This window comes from Glycine max, chromosome 18 (assembly GCF_000004515.6).
Source record: "Glycine max cultivar Williams 82 chromosome 18, Glycine_max_v4.0, whole genome shotgun sequence".
Classification (NCBI taxonomy): Eukaryota; Viridiplantae; Streptophyta; class Magnoliopsida; order Fabales; family Fabaceae; genus Glycine; species Glycine max.
The window spans coordinates 10292277-10316555 of record NC_038254.2 but is presented as its reverse complement, the minus strand read 5'-3'; the positions used below and the strand labels follow the sequence as shown (position 1 = coordinate 10316555).

At 35.0% G+C, this 24279-nt stretch overlaps 2 protein-coding genes across 2 annotated transcripts; one reads left to right on the top strand and one right to left on the bottom strand.

Annotated features, from left to right (window-relative positions):
* The first annotated feature begins 10221 nt into the window (after window positions 1–10221).
* On the top strand, window positions 10222–13508 carry LOC100809821 (zinc finger MYM-type protein 1). The gene is made up of 2 exons (XM_014770401.3): window positions 10222–11847; window positions 11932–13508. Exons 1-2 carry the CDS (start codon window positions 10940–10942, stop codon window positions 13394–13396), a joined length of 2373 nt encoding a protein of 790 aa, XP_014625887.1. The 5' UTR covers window positions 10222–10939; the 3' UTR covers window positions 13397–13508.
* Window positions 13509–13522: 14 nt separating this feature from the next.
* LOC106796866 (uncharacterized) lies at window positions 13523–14638 on the bottom strand. Its single transcript, XM_014770502.1, has one exon. It carries the CDS (start codon window positions 14636–14638, stop codon window positions 13523–13525), a length of 1116 nt encoding a protein of 371 aa, XP_014625988.1.
* Window positions 14639–24279: the final 9641 nt, after the last annotated feature.

Below are 24279 nucleotides of genomic sequence, written 5' to 3'. Positions count from 1 at the left end.
GACCCATTTTGGACAGAGTGTTTTCTTCCTAAACATCTTCAAAAGTAGCTCTGAACCAAAAACTTATCCTAAATGACACTCCTTGTACTACCAAGTTCCTAACTCAATCGCTTTTAAAATCCTGCTGAATGAGTACAAAGTGACTTGCAGTAGTTTAGTGAGTAACTAAGCATTCCTCTGTCTATCAAATTTTAAAATCATATACATATCTAAGATGAACTTAATGTTAATTTCAGGATGTGCTGAGTACCATGTACTCAGTAATGAAAGCTGTAGGATTCACCCATCTGAATTTGGAAAGAATTACGAAATGTAGGATTGTTTATAATCATTGGAGGAAGTCTGCAAAAATTGGCTATGGATGGAGGACTTTTGCACAGTCACAAAATATGCAAGCTTTTGAGTTCCAAGATGCAACATCTAACTTTATTTTATTTTGGATTTGTTTGTAATTTAAGTAAATTATACTACCCTTGTGATATCTGTAATTTTTTTTTATAACTCTTGGTGGTATATTTTATGGGAAATGATGCTTGGAACATCCTGAAAACATTTGTGGTGAATTTTTTGTTTATAACTCTTGGTTGTATATTTTGTTTATAACTCTTGGTGGTATATTTTGTTTATAACTTTGGTTTATTTTTAGAGTTGTACAACTTTGAATGATAAGCTGTGTTATGTATAATTATAGTTGGTAATTTAAAAAGCAGACAAAATATTTAAAAAATCCAAAAAACATCAATTTTTAGAAATATCAATGTCGTTGTTTACTGACAACATCGATTTTCTGAAATTAAATAAATGAGAGAAAAAGGTTTTTGTTAATTAAAATATGGGTTTCATAGTATTAGAAAGTAAATAGAGTAAAATGATGTTTTAGAAAATAAAAAATATTTTAATTGGTTATTTATTTAATGAAAGAGTAAAATAGAGTTCCTTTTTTATAAAATTATAAAATAAAGAAAAATAGAGTAAATAATAGGCTCAAAGTATCCTAGCTATAAATAGAGACATATTAGGTCAATTTTTACATTTATAATATGTTTATATGCTTTGTCTTCCTCCCAAATTCGTTCTCCCTTCTTCCTCTCCCAAAACCCTTTCTTTTTCTCGCATATATCCAAATCTATCATAGTAAAACAATGATCCTAGAATCGTTAACCATTAGATCGTCCTGAAATTTAGAGACCAACTTTGGAACTCATTTTCACATATTCTCAACATTGGGATTTGCAAAATAATGTCTATCGAGAGAAATATGACCCTCTCACAAAGATAGTGAAATTGAGGCTCCAATCCCTTCTTCTTCTCTTTAACACTTGGAAATCATAGCAGAGAAACCTGAGAAAAAACTTGAAAAATCTTAGGGAACCATTAAAGACGCCACTATCGGTGCCGGACTACACATGTGAACTCGCTTAGAGGTAAGAGATGAGTTACTCACGCTTGGGGATTAGAATGAACATGTGTAGGGATCCCTAAAGGATCAATTTTGGGTTATTTTATTAAATTTCATTCTATTCTCATGCTTTTAATCGTGAATTGATTGTGTTTGATGGACCAATTGATGTCCTAATGCGAAATTGATGAGTTATATTCCCTTCTTCATGCTTTAAAAATTTATTTGTGATTGTAATGTGTCTTTATCTTATTTCTCGTACCTATAAATTGAACATTTGATTACTTTATTATTGTGAACAGAGTGCGCTTTCAGTATATTGGAGTCACAAAATATCTACTTGATTTTAATGTATTATTGTTCAATTAACTATCGACAACCTCCGTATTTTGCTAATTGATGATGATTGAAAAGATTTTTATATAATACTCCATGATACCATGTGAATGTACAGGTTTGCGCTTTGCCCTTGAATCAATTGGATAATCATAAAGTTATACAAAGAATAAAACAAGATTTACTAGATTAGCGTGAGAATTAGATTGTTGGAAACGTTCTTTGTCATGTTTTTGTCTCAAAAGCTTCTTACGTGTTGATGATTATAACACACATATGTATATGAATCGTTAAAATAAATTAGGAATTAATAGTTCAAATAATAAAATTAAATTGAAGGAAATTAATATATTAAGATTCAACGATAAATACTTTCAATGCATTTTTAGTTTAATTATTTATTAACTTTTTTTAATTGAAAATAATATAGTTCGATTTAATATATACATGTTTTGTGTCAAGTAAATATTAATATTGTGTGATGTTTATATGATTCATGAGGTGTGATAACATGTTACTTTGGGATTATAACATTGTGATTGAGATTAGGTGTATGTGATTAATTGAGTATGTGTTGAATTGTAAGATACATGTGTATTGAGATTGTGTATGCATTGAGTTGGGAGCCATGAGTTGTACAATCACACAACTGTAGGACCTTTTAAGGGAGACGAGTTAATGCGCGACAAGTATTGTGATGGGGTCCACTGTGGGAATCCAACGAGTTGAATCACTTTGAGGCGCAACAAGTTAAAATGATTTTCAAACAATTGAGTAGTTTTGTGAATTGCATAATTCAAACTCCAATGGTACATATATGACTTAAATGCCTATTTTAATGAGATGATTAGTCATATGAACATAACATATTAATATTATTACCATGTGATATGTATATGATGCATAAGGCATGATAATGTGATGTCTTGGGATTATGAAAGTTTGATGAACTGTGTGTAAGTGACAAGTTGAGTATGTGTTAAATTGTGAGATCACACGCGTATTGAGATGTTGGGTGCACTGAATTGTAAGCTATTAACCACACAATCACATTGAGTTGTGAGTTATGAGCCGTACAATCAAAACCGATGTTGTATAGTATATTACAATATCGATTTTGGCAGAACCAATGTTATATTTGCTATTATACCACATCAGTTTTGGGGAGAATCAATGTAGATTATGGTTTTCAACGTCGGCTTTTTTATAATCGATGTAAAAAATGACCAATTTTTAACGAGGGTCATTTCAATATCGATTCAAAACCAATGTTGAAAGTCCTTTAGAACCCATGTTAATGACCCATTTTCTAGTAGTGCCACTTCTAGTGGATTAGAAAACACAACTAAAAGGCCTCCTAACTCAAGTTAAAGACCCAACATACAAATGGGACCCCCAAAATGTCATACTGGACTCTTAGAAGACACTCATAACAAAACAAAAAGCCAAAGTTACACAATTGAAGACACAAAAAACCTATTCCGCATAGGTTTATTCCCAAAGACACGACCAGGCTAAGATACCATAACTTTAACAACTCGTTGCCATTACATGGAAATAGAAACTATATCAAACAGAATACTTTATTTTAATTCATTCGAAACTCTTCAATTAATTTGGTTATGAAAAATACTTATAAACTTTTCATGTTTCAAAGGCCAAAGGCTAAAACGCACAACCCCAAAGTAAAACATCACATGATATATATATATATATATATATATATATATATCTTTGTGTGTGTGTGTAATATGTGTGTGTATATATACAACATCATAGTAACTCAAATCTCCTTAGAATATGCATATAAGTCTAATCAACTCTATAAAGATAAACTATCTAGCTAGTCAACATTATACATAAAACTAACGAAGAACATGGGTAGTGACTTACCTTGACAAGGCTTGCAAAGACCTTAACCTATGTAGGAGTTCGCCCACCAATCCATTCTATAGGTTCATTCTCGTTGGCCACCACTGACAACCTTTAGCACTAGGTTGAGGGCCCACCTAACACCCTCAACTTACGTGCCTACTCACAACAACAACTCCACTTAGATTCCTTAAGATTTTTTGGTATGACACATTTGTACCCACCATCTCACTCATCGTTAGTCTCAAGTATCCAAGTTTCACCATCAACAAAAATCTCTCATATGCACTAAAACGGTCACTAATCCCCCTTGGAAGTAGTTCTTAACACCTTGACATGTCATTCGAAGTCAAAACATAGGGGTGATACTCAGGAAGATACCCCACTAGGCAAGACCCTTGGGTCACTTTGGTGAGGCAAAGTTCTTGCATAAAACTCACCCTCCCAAGAATATCATTTTCTAACAACAATAAAAAGCTTCCCAAAGGATATAGTTACACTACTACAAAAAAGCTCCTTTATGACACTGAATCAGGGACGGTTCTAAAAAAGTGTTGTCTTCTAAAATGTAGTGACATTTATGCAAATAATCACAAGTTTTCAAAGATGATTTTCCTAAAATTGTTTTCAAAACATTTCAAAGAAATTTTCTGTCAAAGCCATCGTTGAAATGAGATAATCACCATTGTTTTTTTAAAAACCATTATGTAAAGGGCCTTAATCATTTTCATACTCTCGCACCTTATGGCTTTTAGTCTTGCGCCTGCTCATCTCCTCACCTTAGTCTCCACTCGTACCCATTGTGCCCTAGCCTCTTTTCATCGCTCCTTCGTTGCCTCTACAACTCTCCAAACACCATGTTACTGTCACTGTGTTGCCTCCGTGATGTCCCCCCCCCCCCCCCCTCTTTCATGTAAAGAACGCAAAGGTACTCTGCCACGCTGTGGTGCTCTCGCGACACTCTCCCAACATACAACCTCACTTCACCGTTGTGGTACTTTTTGCCACTCTGTGCTCCACTTCCTCTTTATTGAGGTAAAAATCCCTATCTATCGTGGCCTTTATTTAGGTTTTTATGTCAATTAGAAATTTTGAAAAACCCAATAATCTTTGAAAGAAATCAGAAAGTTTTTTGCATTTTATCTCCATGCTTGAATGCAGATTTGGGAACTAATGCTCATGGCATTGTAAAAGATGTTGAAGAGAAGATGATTATCCTAAATGATGAAACTGAGGATCTGTATAAATCATTTCAATGTCATAATCACATACTGTAAGGAAAGGCTTACTAATGACAACCATCAAGATTTTATTGATTTAGAATCACAAAGAACTGCTTCAAGAGCATCATTTTTAGGTAATAAAGATTGTAGTGACTCTACTCCTATGTCAAGAAACTTGGCATGAAAAGTTCCATAAAGGAAATTAATGGGGAACCACTTCGTAGTCTCCATTTGATTTCTAAGCTTTGTGACTTCCATAAATTTGCCAAGGTTGGTCTTATAGGTAACATAACCTTGTCTACTAGTACTAGTCTCATGGTATTAGTGCTACTTTTGAAGGAACACCTGAATTGTTGTTTTGGTGCAATTTTTCCATTAACATTTTGGATACATCATAAATAATCAATCATGTTCATATTGCTTTAGTATGCAAAATTATAGGATTTTATTGCTTGTCTATATATAAAATTGACCAATGTCGACAATGCTTATAATATTCACAACAATGTGCTCTTGTTGCTTTCATGACTGAGACCATAGATTTTCCTAAATTAGTTTCAACCATTCTTATTTTGATAATGTTTTTTTTTTGTGTTACCTAGACTTCTCTTCTCTTAATACTATCTTATTGTCTAACTAACATGATCACACTATGTAACACAAACCCGGTGGTTTCCTATTACCAAAACATTGGAGGGTTTACAAATCATGCCATAATTACATATATGTAGTTACAATTTACTTTCCTAGTCATTTGTTCACTCGTGCTAGATGTATTAGGTTTCGTTGTATTTGACATAGTATATGTGCCTTGTCTTCTTCTCTCATGACTCCTTTATTGCATGGTAATAACTATAACCATAAATTATCATTTTTCCATGTAGCAAATTCTTAAAGTTTCTTATTCATAGAGTAACTATAACTATAACTTAAATACATAAGCTCGAGGGACATATTCTATGTAGTTATTAACTAGGCTACTACTCTTGTGTTTGGACATTTTATAAGCAGAATATGAAACTTTTAAAGGTAAATACATTGTCTCTACATGTAATTTTTATTAAGACTTAGAAATGTTAATAAGGCCTTTCAGATGATACTTCTATTTATTAGTTGTTTTGCAGGCTATTAGTAAAACAATAAGATGACGAAGTGTATTTAATTGGATTATTTTGGTGTAGCATGTTTCTAAAGCTTGTAAATCTCAATGAATTTCAGTAAGCTGAACAACAAGGAAATTAATTACTAGTTCATGATATTGGCTACACATTCAATTTGTTTGAAACAATGGCAACTTAAAAACAATTACTCTGGAGTTGGCTTGAAGGGGAAGGCAATAAATTAAATGGCTCTTTTCTAATTGTGTATACATGTTATCATTCAATTTGTATTATATTGATTGTATAGCTCTATAAAATCTATTTTAAAAGTTAGACATCATCATGTTCATGAGCAACTTCCAACTAGTTTAAAGATGCTTTTTACAAATTATAAATGAAGCATTGAACAATATTTGAGAATGTCTAGGATAGTTAAACTTGTGTTTTAGCATAGCTTTAGGTGGAATTTACATTGTAAATATGCCAAATGTGGAATTTACATTTTATTGGTTTTTATTAGTATTTATGAAGTAATTGCTTTAGATTGATAATAATTTGAATATAATTATATCTATTTGTTACAAATTGCCTCAGTTTTTTGGTTCTGTTTGAAATTATAGGTTGGATTTGTTGTCAAAACAAAATGAATATTAAAAAAGGAACTTTCTATATCGATTATCAGATAACTGACTTTGAAAGTCGCTTGCCACGATGGTTGTCTTCAAAACCGCCTTTGAAAATGCATATTCTACAATGATTTTGTAGGAAACCATTGTGGAAAGTCAACTTCCAAACTGTCTTCGAAAACATTTCCTAGACAGTTTTTCTTATACCTTTTTGACATCAGTTTAGAAAAACTATCTTTGAAAGATCACTTTTCACGATAGTTTAACAACAGTCATTTCGATGACGATTGAAACCCTTGTAGAATCGTCATTAAAAGACTTTTTTGTAGTAGTTTAACTCCTTTTCAAACATATGAATGATTCTCAAAATAAGATTATCATCCATAAGAACCATGTGTTATCACAAATTCATTCACCGATTCAACACCATAAGAGGTTATAACATCATAGATTCATCATTAATATGTTCATCACAATAATGAACCCACCTATAGTTTAATAGATCTCGCAAAACATTTCAACACCTTGAATACTTGCAACAACTCATAAAAAACTTATATGAATGTGAATCTCATGATCTCACCATAAAGTCAACTCTAATAATAAAATAACATCATCTCAATCACATCTCATATCATCATAAATCCATTAAGATCTCAAAATAATTAATTTACGCAAGAAAAACAAACATTAATCACATTCACATCAAAACTTGTCATTGGAGTCAAAATTGTTCATTGGACGCAAAACTTGTCATTAGATGTGAAACTTGACATTGGACACAAAACTAGTCATTGAACGTGAGTTCTACAAAATTTCAAAATTTCAGTAGAAATTCCTCTCATGGCTTCCAAATCATCCAAAAACAAACTCAAACCATATTTTATCAATACATAAACAACATCAAAACTTTTTACAAATACAAACTTTTCATCAATATTCATCAAATAATTAAAAACTCCAATTTCAAAACTTGAAACATCAAATGCTCAAACTTGCATTTTTAAACATGATTCATTCTCAAGCAACATTTAAACCAATCCAAAGTAACCTAAGCATAGAAAAAATGTAAAGCTTCCCTTACTTATTCAAACTCAAAAGATGGTTGTGTAAAGAGGAAGAAGGAAAGGAAGGAACTTTGGGTCAAAGATGGAAGTTTCTCCAACTCACACAGTGGCTCCACACCATCCATACTACCCAATCCCTAAAAACCAACATAAACTACATTAAAAACATGAAAATGAACACTTTTACGAACTTCCAAAAGTGCTCATAGAAGAAAACAAAAGTAGAAGATGAGAGGGGAAGGAGGAGAGTTCTTTACCACTAAACTAGTCTCAACTCAAAAAGAACACCACTACAAGGTCCCTTAAGTCGAGGAAATTAAAGGTCTCGTACTCTCTAATGGTGAGTTGTCTTGGAGCTGAGAGGAAGAAGAGAGTGAAATGAGAGGGTTTGTGTTTTGGTTCAGATTTACAAAGAGATTGTGAGAAGTTTCACTCTCTCACTCCCTTCTCTTTACACCCCACATTTCACTAAACTCACCTACCCCTTTCTCATGACTCAAGGCCTATCCACTTAGATCCAAACGCTCAAAAACTAATCAAAACATACATACAACATGACATATACATAACATAGACATAAATATAACAACCCATCATCTCATAATTAATTAATTAATTGCAAACGCTTAAATTAAATTTAATTGCTCTTGTAATCTGATTAAAATACTTAATCAAAAATTTTAAAAATTACAGTGTTACATCATGATAATAAATGTTTAATGGAAAATGAAAAAAAAATATAATTCTATTAATATATTTTGGTTAACAATAGATTTAATTTTTTTCTTATAATAGGAGAGATTATTTTTGTGAATGAAATGCAAAAAAAAAAAAGAATGTAAAAAATTACTTGATTCAGCTAAAATAAATGACTAAAGGTAAATGGTATAAATGAATTAGGAGAGAGATACATTAATCACTTAGGATAGTGACAAAATTATAAACCAAGAATTAATAACTCAAATAAATAGTATAATTATCTACTATGACAAAAGTAGATAAAAAGTTAATTGGTAATTTTTTCAGTATAGACCGCGGGTATTCTTTTCAAAAAATAATTATGTTTGAATCTTGTGGAAGCAGTAGTTGATAGCTAATATACATTATAAATTAAAGTATATTCATTTTAAATTTTAAATGACAGATTAAGTCATCATCACATATTTTAATTTTAAAAAACATTTAACGACTAATTCAATGCAAATATTTAGGTGAGCAGATTCAATAAAAAGTAATAAGTAGGAGAAATTATAATTTTATATATATATATATATAAAGGTTGTTTAAAATTATAATAAGTGAGCATACCAGCTATGCCATATCAGGGGCTTACAGCCATGGAGTCTAATTCAGTTAGTTAAAAAAGTGTGTGAAATGTTGTAAAACATTTAAATTGACTTTGATCCCCACAAATAAAAAATATCTCAGAGACTTTAGTGGAATTTACATATCATTTACCAACAAAAAATTCAAAAATCGAATCCAATTCATAGCTAGTGCGAATTGAAGATTGACTAGATGTGCCAACCATGTTGAGAAGTGCGTGGTGACTTGATAATATAAGTTGTTTTGTGCATTGCACAACATTTGTACAACTGAATTCAGTTTATATCAGCAATAATAAGTTGAGGATGTGTAGTATAAGAGAACATGTTCATTCAATGGAGAAACAGAACAATCAACTCGAAAATAGAATATAAGAAGATACACAGTAACGAGCCAATACTCAACAAAGGTTTATTTCTCTATTCTACTTTTCAACTTGTCATCACTCTTGCTAGGAAAACTTCATGATACAAGAAATCACGTATATTCTACCAACAGTTTGTAAATAGCATTGCACTTGAAATAACATAAATGCTGCATTTTAAAACATGGACTAAGTTTCACATCACTCTTCAAGTCTCCATTCCGGGTAAGAATGATTCAGGACCTTTGTTCTCTCCACATACCTCAGTGAAGGAAACAGCTTATGCAATTTTCGCTCTTCAAGTTGAAGCTGATTTAGGTACTGGAGACGCAGAATCTCCACATGCCACTTATGACATATCTCACCATGATCCAAGCTCTTGAGTTTTCCTCCCTTTATATACAGCTTCTTCAACTTCTGAGGAAGCCTGCTAGGCTTCAACCACTCAGGAATTGTGAATCCGGGAAAGCCTTCAAGTTCCAACTTTTCCAAACTTGATGGGAAAATGACCTGAATATCACTATACCTTCTGTCAGACACAGTGCCCCCATGATATTTTGAGACACTTAACTGCTGTCAAATCTTTCAAGCCTTCAAATTCCTTTTCTTGTATCACAGCCTCACTTCCAATGTGTATGCTGAGTCTCTTTAGTTTCTTCAAATTTGCAAGATCTGTTATTCTACAGGGTGTCTTGCTGGAATTTCCTATTACAAACCCCTTGAGTACTTGGAGCTGAGTTAGTTTCTCAATCCCCTTTGGCATGCTGTCTAACAAGTAACATTCAGATACATCAAGGTGTGTGAGACTTCTCATTGATGCAATGTCACTAGGCAATGCTTCCAAATTGTGGCATGCTTTGAGATCAAGAATTTCTAGGTTCCCAAGTTGAGCAATGGAGGGTGGCAACCAGTGGCGGTTCTACCATGCGGCCAGCAGGGGCATATGCTCGGGCTCAGCTAGGCATTTTTTTTGGTTACAAGCCCAATATTTTTTTATTAGTCTTAAAAAACAAATAAAATTTAAAAAAAAAGAAAGAGGAAAAAGGAAAAAGGAAACGGAAAGTTTCCGTCTCTCCGAATCCAGCAGTGGGCAGTTCCTCCAACTCCCTCTGTCGCCGCCGCCTCCCTCCTCCTCTCCTCTGTGTCTTCTCTTCCCTCCATCGCCGACTCCTTCTATTTCCTCCTCTCCGCGCCGTCGTCGCCGTCTTCTCTTCCATAATCCCATAGCAGCCGCAGGTAAGGTAAGTTAGGAAAAATAAAAGTGATTAAGATGGAAAGTGTTTTTGTTTGTTGTGATACTTCCGTGTTCTTTAATTTTTCTTCCATTTTTCAAGTGTGAACAGTGAACTCATAGAGTCATAGTGGACACTTTTTCTTTTTCTTCCCCACTAAGAGCACGTTTATTGAAGAAGAAAAAGTCATATTTTATTCCCTTTTTTTTTTGCTTTTCTAATATGGAAAAAAGCTTAGAGGAAAAGACTTTTGATTGCTTAAGTTAATAATTTCTTTTTGGTCTTTTGTGTTGCACTACATACATGGTTGCAAAAGAGTTTTCTAATATATCAATTGCAAACACTAAAATTTTCTTTGCTACAATTTTGTAACTATTTTATCTTTATTTCAGATATGAGGAGATTTTTGGTTGATAGAGAAAATATTGAGAATGTGAATGTTGTGCAACCGGAAGCTGAATTAGAACCACCACTTAATAATGTGGTTAATGAGTTTAATCCAAATGAGATTGTGCGTGATCCAGGTCGTAGGAAACAAATTAATGAGTATGCTCCGGATATTCAAGACCAAGTGAGGAGGGCATATATATTGAAGGGTCCAATGCAACCAGATTTGTCAAACTTTCCTCGTACTCAATTTGGAAGTGTTAAAAGAGCATTTAGTAAATCATGGTATAAGAATTATACATGGTTAGAATACAGTGAGATAAAGGATGCAGCTTATTGTTTTTATTGTTTTCTATTTAAGCAACCCGGGAGGGCCGAGCACTTTGGTTTTGAAGTCTTCACTAAAAGCGGATATAGAGATTGGAAGCATGCATCTCAAGGCTTGAAAGGTCATGTTGGTAGTCATAATAGTTTGCACAACTCATGTGTCAAGCACTACAATGATTATAATAATCAAAGACAAAGTGTGACAAGTAAGTTTGCTAAAGCAACCAAGGAATCAGAAGAATTGTATAAGATTCGTTTGACTTGTTCTTTAGATTGTTCAAGATATCTCATAGCACAAGGCATGGCTTTCCGTGGCCATGATGAATCCTCTACTTCGCTAAATAAGGGCAATTTTAGAGAGATGGTAGATTGGGTAAAATCTCAGAATGAACAAGTGAGGGATGCTTTTGACCGTGGTGGAAAAAATTGCAAAATGACTTGCGGTGACATTCAAAAGGAGCTTGCAACGTGTTGTGCACATGAAGTTACCAAGGTGATTATGGAAGAGCTTGGTGATAGACAATTCTCCGTGCTTATTGACGAGTCACGTGATATATCCGTCAAAGAGCAAATGGCGGTGATGTTGAGGTTAGTAGTTGTATTTTCCAATTTCCAATTTTCATTACCTATTACTCTCTATGCCGCCAAGTAAACTGGTTGAATTTGTTTTAGGTTTTTGAATGACAAAGGGAATGTTGTGGAACGATTTATTGCTCTACATCATGTCACAGATACTTCATCTAAGTCATTAAAGGATGCTCTTTATGGTATTCTTGATAAGTACACATTATCTATTTCAAGGATACGAGGGCAAGGATATGATGGAGCTTCAAATATGAGAGGTGAATTTAATGGTTTGCAAAGAAAAATTCTAGATGAAAATCCTTATGCTTTCTATGTCCATTGTTATGCTCACCGTTTGCAATTGGTTGTTGTGTCTGTTACTAGTAGTTGCTCATCTATTCATGATTTCTTTGAGTACATCACCTTGATTGTGAATACAACAAGTGCATCTTGTAAGAGGAGGGATGCTTTGACAGAGGCACAACACAAAGATATTTTAAATAAACTTGAGAGTGGTGAGATATCTAGAGGAAGGGGCTTACACCAATCATCTAGTCTCACTAGACCCGGGGATACTAGATGGGGTTCACATCATACTACATTGCTTCGTTTGGATCAAATGTGGTCCTCCGTGTTAAAGGTGCTTAGTATGGTTGATGAAGATGGACGTGGACCATCTCAAGCAGCAGGTTTGATAGAAAAAATGGAGAGCTTTAAATTTGCTTTTATTTTGAGGTTAATGTTAAAGTTGGTTGGTATCACAAACGAGCTTTCAAATGTATTGCAAAGAAAAGATCTTAATATTGTGAATGCCATGGAATTAGTTGATGTTGTCAAAGCTCGGTTGGGCACAATGAGAGAGAGTGGCTGGAATAATTTTTTTGCCGATGTCCAAGGATTTTGTGTAGCTAAAAGTATTCCGGTACCAAATATGGATGATGAAATACCGGTTCGGGGTCGTTCAAGAGCAGAAGGGAGGACTATCACTAATCTTCATCATTACCGTGCAAAGATTTTTTATGTTGCTATTGATAAAATATGTGTGGAGATGGATCACCGCTTTAGTGAAGGAAGTAACATTATACTTGATTGCTTCTCATGTCTTGACCCCAAGAACTCTTTCTCCAAGTTTGATGTTGATAAGCTTGCTCGTCTTGCTGATATTTATCATGCAGACTTTTCTGATGATGACCGAGGAACAATTAGGGATCAACTTGAAACTTATGTGCTTCAAGTGAGAAGAAATGCTTCTTTTTCCACTTGTGAAGATGTTCAAAGTTTGGCTATGAAGATGGTTCAAACTGAGAAACATTTGGTATTTCCATTGGTTTATAAACTTATTGAGCTAGCTTTGATATTGCCGGTGTCGACAGCATCTGTTGAAAGAGCTTTTTCAGCAATGAAGATTATCAAGTCTAAATTGCGCAATAAGATCAACGATGTGTGGTTCAATGACTTGATGGTATGTTACACTGAGCGGGAGATATTCAAGTCGCTTGATGATATTGATATTATTCGAACATTTACCGCAAAGAAGTCTCGGAAAGGACACTTGCCTCGTAATTTTATTTAACCCGCTATTGTAAGATTATGTTTATCTCTTTTATTTTAAACTATATTTTTGTTGACAAAATGACGAGTCTCTTTTATTTTGATTGATTACTATTTACATATTATATACAATGTGAATTTGCTATTTTTAAATTTTTGCCCAGACTTTATAATTTTTCTGGCTCATTCTTGAAATCCCGCGAAGACTAAGATACTTCAGTTGCTTCTGATCCTTCAGCTCTTTCAGGAAGTCTTCACTCGCCACTTCAATGTGATGGAAAGGGGGATCTTGCCAACGACCAAGTTGAAGCACCGCTAAATTCTTCATTTTAGCCAACCATTGAGAAACAAAATTCAGATAACTTGCACGAAGATTAAAAATAGTTTTCCAATGGTCAGATTTCAAATGACCCTTATCACCAAGGTTAACTTTTTGTCGCTCAACTACTAACCATGAAGGCTGTTCATGATGAGAGATTATTTGAAAAGAAAATCCAAGATGCTGTAGCTTTTCTCTTGACACAAATGACACCAACTGACCACAGATGTGAGGATTAACTTTAAATTTTTTCACAACTGGATTTAATCCATTACCATAAGCTACAATCATTTTACATTTCAAAAGCTCATCAATTACACCCTCGCCTACTTCCTCTGCTGTTTTCTCTCCATTACTTGTAACAAAACCCTCTCCAATCCACCAATAAATTGTATGTCTTTTCCTTATAACAGCACCTTCAGGGAATACTAAGAGAGACAACAAGCAAATATTTAGAGAATCTTTAAGTTCTTCATAACTGACCTCAATCTTCTGATACAAGTCATGATCCAGCAACTCATTCTTGTTTTGGCTTGAAGAGGGATCTGAGTGCAACTTTTTCATCTGGTTATCCAGAGGTCTTACTTTTGATGATGAGCCAAGTGCTTGTGTTTCACCTTCATTAGTAGCACCCTTTGGCAGCAACTTTTCAGCTGAGTCCTTGATTCTTTGGAGAATAGCTTCCATGTCTTTCTCAAACTTGGCATTGTCTAAGTTGTCCTTGTTTAAGTAGCGAAGATGGCCATCTAGGAGTGTTAATATGTCGAGGAATTCATCTCCATTGCTCTTCACTGTCTTGAACAAGTCCTTTTTTTTGTCCAGCAGAGACATCAACTCTTCCAACTTGGCAGCAGATGATGCATCTAGTTTCGTGGTGATCCTGGTCGCCCTCAGGCGCTTCAGCACCAGAGGAATTGCTTTCATGGGGTTTGTTCGAATAGACATTTTGCCGCTGCAATGGAATAGGGGACAGCAGAGTGCTGGCAGATTTTGTAGCTTCAAATGAAGATCCTCACAACTTCAAAAATGATGTTTTGTGTGTATATTTGGAGGAAGAGATAAGAAGAAAAAGAAGAAAATGTTAGATACAACGAGTAATGGAAATAAGAGTTTAATTTTGTTAAAAACTTCAATGCCAGCTGATGATAAATTATCGTTAATGTTCTTTTTATGGTCTGGTTGGTTAAAAAAAGAGAAAAGATTTTAATGGAAAAAAAGGAGAATGGAGGAATCGAAAATAAATAATTTTAATTATACATTTTGTTTAAGTACAAATAGGAAGAAGATATTTTAATTGAATAGATAAAAAATAACTCTTCTTATTTCGTTCACACAAGAGAAGGAAGCTTTAAAAATTCATTTCTTTTTATTAGATTCTTATAATTTTAGATTTCAAAACATAAGAGTATTTTAGTCCGTATATTTCAATTTCAATTGTTTTAAATCTTCTTTTCTCCCCTTTAGTTCTCCCAATAATGAAAGGGAGAAAGATGATGTTTTGTGTATACCTTTGGACTTGATGGAGAGAGATTAGAAGAAAAAAGAAAGAAAAATGATATACATACAATGAGTTGTGGAAATAATAGTTTAATCCTTGTGTAAAAAACTTAATGTCAACTAATAAAAAATTCTTGTTAATATAACTTTTAATATAATTATTATAAAAGTAGCAACCTTACAAAATTGTAATTTGATAATAATATAAAAATTATTTTCACTGTAAATGCATACACTGTATATTCTTGAAATAATGAGCAGAACAATAATAAATAGTGACGAAAAATGAGAGTTGTACAATGGCATCTGATGAAACAAAGAAATAAAATGTATCTATATATAAGATTTAGTTAACCATGGCATCAACTTAAACTTTGTACAATTTCAAGGAACGAACCAATCAACAAAAGTTTCACGTCATTCTCTCAAGTGCCCAATTCTTTGGCGGATTCGGCATCAATGCTCACAAAAAAAAGTGAGGCCATCCAAAGATCAGTTTAAATTCCTTTTATTTGATAAAAGAAGTGAGTGGTTGAATTTAATAATTACTCGATATTATTGAATATTAAATTTTGGAAGTAGAGATGATGGTGACAATTGAAACATTTTTCTGCTTTAATTAGAAAATGATTGGAGAGGAATATATCTCTCACTTTGTTTAAATTTAGCATTAAACTACACTAGCTATTATAAAAGTAGGCAATGTATTTGCGTTTACCAAAAAAACACTAGTAGGCAATGGCAAACAAAGAATCCAATAACAAAAGTTTCACATTATTCTTTTCTCCAATCAAAAGTTGTCGAAACTTGTCTCTTCTTTCACAAGTGAATTTCATTTCTTGCCTGTTCGAGATACAGATTTCTCAATCGCCGTTAATTTTGTAATTACTCAATATCGATCAATTCTTAAAAGTGAATTACTCAGACCGGTGAAATGTATTTATCTTTTTAACTTTAGAATTTTATTAGTCTATTATATTCAGCACCAATTCTAGAGGTGGACATAGGTGTGAGCAACCTAATAACCCGATTAATCTAAATATCAAACGAAAGAAAAAAAGTTGAGTTGATTCTAATCATAGATTCATATCAATTTGAATTTTAAAAATATAAACTTGAAAACATTGATTTAGCTATTGGATTTGAGTATGTAGAACCTTTTTTTTTTTATAAGAGACAGTATGTAGAGCCTAAACCAACTTGAACCTATACTATTTTAGAAATTTATTTAACTTTTTATGTTGTGTAATTCTCTAATTTTATAATTTTACGTTCTGTAACTCTATAATTTTTCTGTTGTATAATTCTACAATTCTAACTTTTAATATTATTCATTATTTTTTTATTATAATTTTCTATTACTTTTCTATGTTTTTCTTATTATTTTATTAGACGATATACATGACCAGAATCAACCTAGATGTGAGTGGGTTAGTTCAGTTTGGATTGCCATTTTTTTAAGGTGATTACTATTGGTCTCCACAAAATTGCTATTGACCTTTACCCATCAAGATTAATTACCAAACTATCCTTCATCACATTACTTATCTTTATTCTCCTCTCCCTCTTTCCTTTTCTTCATTCATTCTCCCTCTCTTCTCTTTCCATCTTTTCTCTCTTTGCAATCATATGCTATTAGGTATTTTTTTATTTTCGTAATCAAAACAAAATCATGATTTTGTTTTTTGATTTTGTTGTTACTCAACGAAATTACCACTATTAGAAAATACACTTTCAACATCGGTTATTTAGAACATTCTACATCAGTTCTAAAACCGATGTTGAAAGTGACGATGTTGAATGTATGAATGTTAACATCGGTTTTGAAGAACCGATGTTAACATACATATGACAACACCGGTTCTCTAAATACCCGATGTTAAACAAAATGAACAACAGCAAAAAAAGTGTACGCATGATGAACGTTGACATCGGTTTTTCAGTAAAACCGATGTTAATATGTTAGTTTAACATCGGTTTTCTAAAAAAATTGATGTTAATATAAGCCTTTAACATCGGTTTTGCTAGAAAACCGATGTCAACGTTGATGATGCATACACTTATTTGGTGTAGTTCTTTGTGTATAACATCGGTTAATATTCAAATATTCACATCGATTATTTATAATTAATTGATGTTAATGTACAATAGTTGACATCGGTTATCTACAGATAACCGATATTAAAATACAAACGCTGACATCGGTTATACACAAATAACCGATGTTAATATACAAACGTTAACATCGGTTTTCTATTATAACCGATGTTGGTTATGATATTAACATCGGTTTTTGTTAATAACCGATGTTATTTTCAAGTATTTTTTTATATATATACTTTCTGTTTTAACAGTAAACCCAAAAATGTACCTGTCAAATGCAATTTCAGGAGGCCCAATTCCCAACAAATAAACATTTTATTCTGCTTTCAAGCAGTTTTAATGATAATAAACATCAAATAATTGATTTATTATAAAGAACAATCATCAAATGAATTCAATGTTCATGTTACATAGAAAATGTAAAAAATGTCAAAAATGTTAAAAAATGTCCCTAAATCCTAGGCCTGATCCCTAACTCGGAGATAAAACTGTGCCCACTGGATCCGCAATGCTTTTAATCTCTCTAGCTCCAATGGTCTAGGATCATTAAAATACTACATGATGAAATAAATCATAATAAGTTAATAATGTAATACAAATTATAAATAAATCGATTTTCTTTGAAATAAACTTACCGCTTCCCAATTATTTCTAAAAGTTCCTAAATTGATGGTGGACATCCAGTGCATCACATAGTAGCCGCACTCAGTAGTTCCTTTTTGTCTATTACACTAAATACATAATGAAATTTGGATATTAATTAGACAACTAGTGTACAGACACATAAAGAAATATATATAAGTGGAAGTTTTATGTAAATGACGTACCTTGACGACAATCCACCTAGCAGGAGCCTTTGATTTAGGCTGTAGAGCATCATCAAGACCCTTGATAGTACTGTTCCATATGAGTAACAATTAAAAACTGGTGTTGTACGTTGAGGTATTACAATGCAAATGTATTGAAAAGAACACTAACCTATTAATAATCCCCTTAAGGTAGTTGTCTAGCCTGTTATGCAATGAACAAAACCAGACAACTAAGTGTTCCTTGGGCAGGATGACCACCATCTGCCAGTGTCCGCTGCAGTGGAACCTAAAATGGGTGAGTACATTAGTAAACATTAATTAAATTTTGTTATTTTGTGACTTACCCATTTAGTTAGGCTCCAAGATACACATCGCGTTGTGAACTCTGCATCCAACTCTTTATGTAACTTTCAGATTCAAACTGCGATTGCCCAGACCTCTGAATTGACTGTGGCGCGAGGAATCCATAGATATCAGAATTCCCCGCTCGCATACATGTTTCAGTGAGATGCCTGTTTATGTTAAGTCAAAGTTAAATATTTATGAATTGAAAGCCATAACTTAGGTAAATAAAAGCCTTTTATATAAAGACTTACAGAATCCACAACTGTAACACTGATATGCTGAGACATTGACCACCGTGTGCAATTTCGGAGAGGTCTTCGTGCTTTATGTACAGGGGGAAATCTGGATTAATGACCCCGAACACGGTAGCATCCCATCTAACCTGATAAAGCCTCAAGAAAAGCTCTGGGATGGTCAATGTCATCAGATAAAGCAGATCATCGACCTCCGGATCGGGCTTCAGAGGTGGGTTTGGCGGAGACACAGCTACCTGTTCATGAAACAAAGTTAAATAGCCAAATTTGAGGCACTCTTAATGAATTAATTTAAAAAGAAGAAACATATAATAAGGACAATAAGTACATGCTGTGATAAAGACTTGACCAGATGTGTCGACCAAGCAAGGAAGGTGTGAAGTGTCTGCCCCACTAAGGAAACCTCATCAGTGGGTACAGGAACTGGAGCATCTGCATCTTTAACCTCGTCCACACTCACCTTTACTTGGCCAGACAACAAAGGAGTGTTATGAACAAGAGTGGATCCCTCACAAACTCTCCCCATGGCAACCAGGCGGGCAGGATCTGCTTCTATGTACAAGCCGCACCTGTCAAAGTCACTCGTCTCGGGATCGTTTCCTGAGGGATCAACACAACTCCCCTTTGTGCTCACTCGAGGACCGGAGGGACCAAGACCAACCAAAGGCTCAGGAGGCACTGCAAGTGCCTAAGATTGCATCTGCAACTGAGCTGGCTGAAGGATGCCATGACCTGCTTCGTCACTTTCTCTATGATGGACTCCTCTAGCTGGTCCCTGATCTGCTGGGTCAGCTGCTGTAATTCGTCAGGAGGCAGGGAGGAAGCGTTGCGGGACGTCCGTGGAGCCGATCCAAAGTATTGCATGATAGTGACACCGGCTCCAGTAGCACGGACACGTCCAGGGTGCTCTGGACGTCCAATAGCAGCGGCCAAAACATCCTGACGTCCATGGGGGACGAACGATCCCTATGTGGCCTGCTCCTCAAACGAATCCTGCACAAAAAACACACAGTGGTACATGGCATTCTCAAAATATTCAAACATAATTGTAATGGTTAGTTGAAAATGACTTATAATCTTCTCAGCGATTTCCTTTGCGGCCTCAGTCGTCATCTCGCATGTCTTCTTCGTGCGGGCCATCTTCCACTTCACGTGGCGTCTGACCGGGGATGGAGGGTCGATGATGCCATCAACGCTTCCTGACTGTGCAGATTCCTGCAGCTTCTTCTTGGTCTTCTCAGCCAGGAGCTTCTGCTCCAAATAATCATAACCCCCACGAGACAAAACATGGGGGGCAGTATTCTGCTTCTGGATGGCCTGTGCCTTGATGCGCACATCCTGGAAAAATTAAATAATAATGTTTGAAATGGGTAGAATTAAGTATAACAACATCATGTTTAATATGAAAAACAACTTAAATGGCAAGGAACATACCTCCCAAGAAGGGTCTCTACGAGTCTGGCAAAATTGGGCTCACTTTTCCTTGTTGATATCGTAATTGTCACAGACAGTGTCCTCGACACCGTCCTGATCGGCTGCAAGGGCCCATTTCCTCGTGAGGTCTGATATAAACTGTCTCCATCTCTCCCCCACGGTCTGTAGTAACTTCCTTTTCGTCCTACTGTCAGAAGCCTCTGGGATATCAAATTCCGCCTAACAACATGAAACAAAGTTTATTTGTTACAATAATGAAATTTTTTGGCTATTAATTACACAAAATCAAATAAGAAAAGAGAAATACCTGAATATCCTCCCAAATTAGGTCCTTCTGAGCACTAGGGACCTCCTTCCAGTTCTCGTAGGTGATGTCCACCTTATCACGTGTCACAATTCCCAAATATGTTCTTAATTTCTTCCTATGGGGACCGTCGGCCTTCCCGGTAGCAGGATCAACATGCACCACTGGTCTCTCAACACTAGGTAGTCTAGTGGATAACGATCGTAGACGTGAGGCTTTGCGTGTCCGCTTCACGGCAGACGTCGAAGTCGATGCGTCCGAAGTAGGAGTAGGAGGAGGAGGAGGAGCAAGAGGAGTGGAGGCAGGTGGAGAACCCATGATCTTTTATACAATAACATACAAAATAAGATTAATGAAAAGAGGATCAGTCATAAGTTTTTTTTGGAAGGCAAAAGTATAATATTATTAAACAAAACCCCACCACATAAGGAGACAAGACAAGTTAACCAAAGGACTCTGAAAGATTGGTAGTTGTGTTTTTTAATTGTGATTTCATCCATGTTTTCTTTGATATTGATTTTCTTAGGACTTCATCCATGTTTTCTTTGATATTGATTTTCTTTTTTGCAGAAAAGAAAGAAGGGAACGAGCAACAATTTGAAGGTTGTACATTCAGGAACTAAAGAATTCAAAATAGCTAGTAATAAGAGGGATTTGTTTTTGGGATTTTCTGAGCACCAAGAGCGGCTACGCAAGAAGCTTGCACTTGAGGAGGAAGGATATTTGCAGCTAATGAACAACTTTCTTAACTATTTGTCCTTCAGATTTTACTATTTTTTTTTCTTATATGTAAATATAAATAATATAAGGCTATGGCTTATGGACATGGTCATTTTTATCCCTAACAATCTTAGAAGTAAATATAGACCATGTTTTTACGCGATACCCTTATACCATTTATATTTACATATTAGCAAAAAGAAACAGTAAAATCTTAAGCACAAATAGTTAAGAAAGTTGTTCATTAGCTGCAAATATTTTTCCCTCCTCAAGTGCAAGCTTCTTGCGTAGTCGCTCTTGGTGTTCAGAAAATCCCAAAAACAAATCCCTCTTATTACTAGATATTTTGAATTCTTTAGTTCCTGAATGTACAACCTTCAAATTGTTGCTCGTTCCCCTTTTTGAGAATGAGGAGGATCTTCATAGGACTTCATCCAGCTGATGTTTGTCGCCAGTTTCATCATCCACCACCCTTTTCTTCTATGCCTTCTCACGTTTGTTGTTGTTAAACCCATATTTATGCCTTCTTCCCTTCATGTCTTGTTTTATCACAACTTTATCTGAATCTCCTATCTTCAGCATAGTTGAATCTCCTGTCTTATTCTCTAATGACACACTTTGATGTCCTGTATCTCTTTTCTTCGTATGTTCTAGTGCTTCAGCTTCAGAATGCATAGAGCAATCAGAATTTTCCAGTCATCACCAAAGGCTTCTGCATCAGTGTTGACACTCTCCACCCTCTTTGGTTTATGCTTCTGTGATTTCTTCCGTGCTTCGTCCTTATAATTCTCAGATTTATTGGAGGTCTCACTAGAAGGATCAGCACCAATCCGTGCATGTTCCTCCTCTACCAGCTCAATATCTTTCCTTTCACCTTTGCTTTTGTAAACTACACTGTAATTTACAAAAAAAAAAGTTGAAAGGAAAGATATTGACCTGGTAGACGAGGAAGAAGCACAGATTGGTGCTGATCGTTCTAGTGCAACCTCGAATAATGCTGAGATTTATAACGAGGATGCACGAAAGAAAACACAGAAGCATAAACCAAAGAGGGTGGAGAGTGTCAATGATGATGCAGAAGCCTTTGGTGATCACTGGAAAATTCTTATTGCTTTATGCATTCTGAAGCTGAAGCACTAGAACATATGAAGAAAAGAGATGCAAGCCATCAAAGTGTGTCATTGGAGAATAAGACAAGAGATTCAACTATGCTGAAGATGGGAGATTCAGCTAAAGTTGTGATAAAACAAGACATGAAGGGAAGAAAGCATAAATATGGGTTTAACAACAATAAACGTGAGAAGATAGAGAAGAAAAGGGTGGTGGATGATGAAACTGGCGACAAACATCAGCTGGATGAAGTCCTAAGGAGGCAAATTGAAACAAAAAACTGATGCCTCAATTAGAGAAAAATGTAGTTGTCACTTACTTGCTTTGGTGACCTCTGTCTCTGCAGAAAATTACATTAGACGATGTTAATCAATTCTCCTTCATCATGATCATTTCGATTAGCATGAACGTCGTTAGCTTCTTCTTCTCCGACAACGTTACGAGTGATTTAAGTGGTCAAAGGACTAACATAGGTGTCCATGTATGAATCATCATCTTCTACATTAACACCAATTGTTTTGCCCTGCAGAACCACGCACCACCTTTCATCACAAGGGTCTTGCACGTAAAATACTTGTCTAGCTTGTTCTGTCATGATGAAAGGGTCATTGTGGTAACCAAGTTTCTTTAGATCTACCAGCGTAAATCCTATATCATCGGTGCGCACACCGGTGTTGCTGTCAACCCATTTACATTTGAAAACACATACTATAAATTTCACATAATTAAGATCCCAAATTTCATCAATGAACCCAAAGTAAGAGATGGAAGCTACACATGGATTGGCGTCATTGACACTTGCAAAGTGTTGAGATTCAGCCCTTAGGGTGACCCCGCTGTTCTGCATTGTACTTTTGTCATCTTGTGCTTTTGTGTAAAATGAATACCTGTGTATGTCGTATCCTTGCCAGGTTATAACATTTCTTTTAGGCCCATCTGCTAGCTTTCTTAATGTTTCTGAAGATCTTCATGTATACCCTTTGTATACCCTTTTAAGATCTTCATGTATCGCTCAACCGGGTACATCCACCGTAGATAAACAGGACCACAGCATTTGATTTCTCTGACCAGATGCACAATCAAGTGAATCATGATGTCAAAGAAAGCAGGGGGAAAATACATCTCCAACTGGCACAGTATAATTGTGGCCTCATTTTCCAACTCATCAAACATTATTGGATCAATCACTTTGCTACATATAGCATGGAAGAAAAAGCACAAGCGAGTTATCGTGAACCTGACTTTGTTTGGCAAGATGTCTCGTATAGCCACGGCTAACAATTGTTGCATGAGCACGTGACAATCGTGAGACTTTAACCCTACAAGCTTAAGCTCCTTCAACTGCACAAGGCTCTTAATATTTGAAGAGTATCCTTGTGGAACCTTCACCCGACAAAGACACTGACAAAAACTTATCTTCTCCTTCTTGGACAAAGTATGGCAGGCTGGGGGCAAGTAAATTTTCTTCCCATCAGACCTTGGATGCAACTGTGATCGTATACCCATATCAGCTAGATCTTGACGGGTATTCAAGTCATCCTTCGTCTTGCCTTGAATCTTAAGGAGCGTCCCAATCACACTGTCACAAACATTTTTCTCCACATGCATAACATCAATACAATGTCTAACGTCAAGATCACACCAGTACGGAAGATCAAAGAAAATGGACCTCTTCTTCCATATGCAACTCTGACTTTTATCCTTCTTTTGGGTCTTCCCAAATACAGTATTCAGGTGTTGAACCCGCTGATATACCTGCTCACCAGTCAACGGTGTCGGCGCAATATCATGCTCTTGACTTCCATTAAAAGCTTTTCTCAATCGTCTGTAAGGATGATTGGGTGTTAGAAAGCGGCGATGCCTACTGTAGATTGTTTTTCTCCCATGTTTAAGTTGTATGTAACTTGTATTTTCTTCACAGATGGGGCATGCATGATGACCCTTAACACTGTAACCGTTGAGATTCCCATATGCTGGAAAGTCATTTATGATACAAAAAAGCATTGCACG

Coding starts and splice junctions, on each gene's coding strand:
- LOC100809821 (XM_014770401.3), top strand. CDS start 10,940: ATGAGGAGATTTTTGGTTGATAGAGAAAATATTGAGAATGTGAATGTT. Junction 11,848..11,931: donor CAAATGGCGGTGATGTTGAG/GTTAGTAGTTGT, acceptor AATTTGTTTTAG/GTTTTTGAATGACAAAGGGA.
- LOC106796866 (XM_014770502.1), bottom strand. CDS start 14,638: ATGTCTATTCGAACAAACCCCATGAAAGCAATTCCTCTGGTGCTGAAG.